Below are 2,812 nucleotides of genomic sequence, written 5' to 3'. Positions count from 1 at the left end.
CTGGACACGAGAAAATATAAACGAGTTTGAATTTTTTTTGGCATTGAGTTGGTTATAAATTTGACTACCTAACAACCATGGAGTAAGTTATTGGTTATGATTATCTACCTATATATATATATATATATATATTTATAAGACAAACATGAATACATGCATATATAATAATTAATTAACTTTCATATATAAATTCAGAAGTAATTTAAGAATGATACATATTTTACTACTGCATTTGAATGTGGTGGTTTGAACTACATTGTGTTGTGATTTAAAATTATCAGTTATTACTTTCATATTTCTGCTGTCTTTGTTTTTCTTTTGTATCAACTATTGTTATATTCATATCAACATAGCAACTCACAAGGGTATATGCTTCCATTGAATCTCTTTCAGATAACGAACAAGTCCTCCCTGTCTTTTTTAAAACATTAATAAATTGACTTTACATTTATTTATTAAAAAAAAGAACAGCACATGATCGACTTATAAAATCCAACGGAACTTACGAGGATTCACCTCGACCTCGTTTTGATTAGGGTCATCATCAATATCTTAATTATTTGATCATTTCCGATGTACTTCGTAATTCGTATTACAAAAAAAGACAATTGAAATATTATAAAATATAGATCAATTATTTATTGTCACAGAGAAATATACAGACATATATATATATATAGATATTGATATATATCCAATAATACAATTATTTAGATCATTATTGGATACGAAAAAGCAAGAATCTCAGGGTCCCTCTCAAATAAGGCCATATTTTCATTACTTAGAGTCAACGAAACCTCCACTCCACCGTTCCTTGTGTCCATCAATTTTAAGACGTTTTCAATGGAACTACTGGGTCTCCACGCCCAGATTGGCTTTCCCCAGCCGAAGTTAACTTCATAGAAACCAAAGTTACACCAACTATTGCAAAGAAAAATCTTGTTCATATCAGCTCCTTCAATCAACTCTTCTACTTCTCTAGACCACCGACCTTGCTTTTCACTACTACAACTACTATAGTCTCCAATGGCTTTCCTCAGTTTGGCCACCAAGTTTTTCAGTTCTAGTTCCTGCTGCTCGTTATTAAAATCTACATGCACCACGTAAGACCCCACAAGATTCCCAGATGTGTTTTTTGGGAGTGGTGGCTTAACCCTATTGCGTACGTCCACAAGTTGAGACAAAAAAGAATATCTCGAATCATCATCAATATTACTATTGTGATTAGAATTTAATAAGCGGAGTCTCGATGCGTTGGCGGCACATTTCCAAACGAGGGCAGTGACTACTTCAACCCTAGTAGGGTTCTTAACTTCCTCGCTGGAAGCTTTGGCCTTAAGAACATCGATCTTAGTTTTATCAAACACGTACCTCTTATTAACGGCTTTCATCACCGTTATCGGTTCTATATTTCTCTCCCGTTTCAGTGGGAACCAAAGATCCTCCGGCGATGGGTCAAACTCGCGATCAGGTATGGTCAAGAAGCGTTGACCGCGACGAGCCCAGCTCTTCAAGAACACGCAAAGCGTGGCTGCATCGGCCAACTTGTGCGACATGGACACGCCAACAGCCAATCCTCCACAGTTGAAGAAAGTGGCTTGAACTAGCAATAGAGGGCTTGTGGCTGCCTCTGGCGACCTTGTGTTTGCCGGGAGCAATAGTTCGAGTAGTTCCTCTTTAGGGTTTTCTTCCAGAAAGGTTGAGAGAATGGCGTTGAATTTGGCTTCCACAAAGACTGCTCGGTCGTCTGTGCATTCAACGAAGTTGGGGTTGTTTTCGTCAATCTTTCCGGCGAGTGGGGCATAGGTAGTTAAGGCTTCTGATAGAGATTTCTTTAGGTAGTTGCAACTTGTAATAATATCATCATCTTCGTCAAGATTGGTAGTTTTGTAGAAAAGGACAAGCGTGGTATAAACTGGTGGAGCTCTCTGATCGAGCAAAGAAAGTTTGAAGCTTTTGAGGTGTGGAGGAGTTGGAGAAGATGGTTTTATGTTTTCTCTTCTAACAATCTCCACCTTCATCTCTCGATGATTTTCCATTGTAGTTTTTCTTTTTTCTTTCTGATCTCAAGTGTTGTTGGTGGGTATATCTGGCAATGATGGCTTTATAAATAGACTACACGCCGGCATTTACGAATATCAGTACTCTATAATGCTCAGAAGTATCGAGGAAAATATAGAAAAAAAATATAAATCTATATTTAATTTTTTTGAAATTTCATGACTAATTAAAACAAAATTGAGTGATATTCATGATAGTTAAGAACAATTATAATAAGGCGGGAAAGTATCAAATACCAAAACTAGCAAGTAGTTGTGTTTGTATATATACGACATAAATTTATATATACACACCATTTTATATATTAAAAGTTATCTTTATTTATAATTATTATACCCCCAAATATTTCTTGTGTTGACTTGTAAATCATTTTACAAAAATAAAAAAATAGAAGAAAATTGTATATCTTATTTATTAATTTGGGAATTAAAGTTTTTTAAATATTAAATTTGAATTTTTCTTACTAAAATAAATAATTTTTAAATATTTAATAAAACCCCAATTATATTTTACGAAAATATAACACAATAAACTTGCTTTTATGTTCTAAATCTTTTTTCAAAAAAAAAAAAAATTATCGTACGTTGTTATAAAAATGAATATAATCTTAAAAGATTAGAAATATTCAATTTAACAAGGAAAAGATTTGAAATTATATCCACTATACATCTAGAATTTTATAAATAGAATTAAAGATTAAAATAATATAATTTAGTCATTTTATTTATAATTATGGATAAACTTGTAATAA

The 2,812-nt window shown here is 33.0% G+C and overlaps 1 protein-coding gene across 1 annotated transcript; it reads right to left on the bottom strand.

Moving 5' to 3' along the window:
- Nucleotides 1–614: 614 nt before the first annotated feature.
- On the bottom strand, nt 615–2,276 carry LOC133822305 (BAHD acyltransferase BIA1-like). The gene has a single exon (XM_062254583.1). It carries the CDS (start codon nt 2,037–2,039, stop codon nt 711–713), a length of 1,329 nt encoding a protein of 442 aa, XP_062110567.1. The 5' UTR covers nt 2,040–2,276; the 3' UTR covers nt 615–710.
- Nucleotides 2,277–2,812: the final 536 nt, after the last annotated feature.

The sequence above is a fragment of the Humulus lupulus genome, chromosome 3 (assembly GCF_963169125.1).
Source record: "Humulus lupulus chromosome 3, drHumLupu1.1, whole genome shotgun sequence".
Taxonomy (NCBI): domain Eukaryota; kingdom Viridiplantae; phylum Streptophyta; class Magnoliopsida; order Rosales; family Cannabaceae; genus Humulus; species Humulus lupulus.
The sequence above is the reverse complement of the archived record's forward strand: the minus strand, read 5'-3'. Positions and strand labels throughout refer to the sequence as shown.

What these genes read in the sequence shown, in the direction of transcription:
- LOC133822305 (XM_062254583.1), bottom strand. Translation starts at nt 2,039, where the DNA reads ATGGAAAATCATCGAGAGATGAAGGTGGAGATTGTTAGAAGAGAAAAC.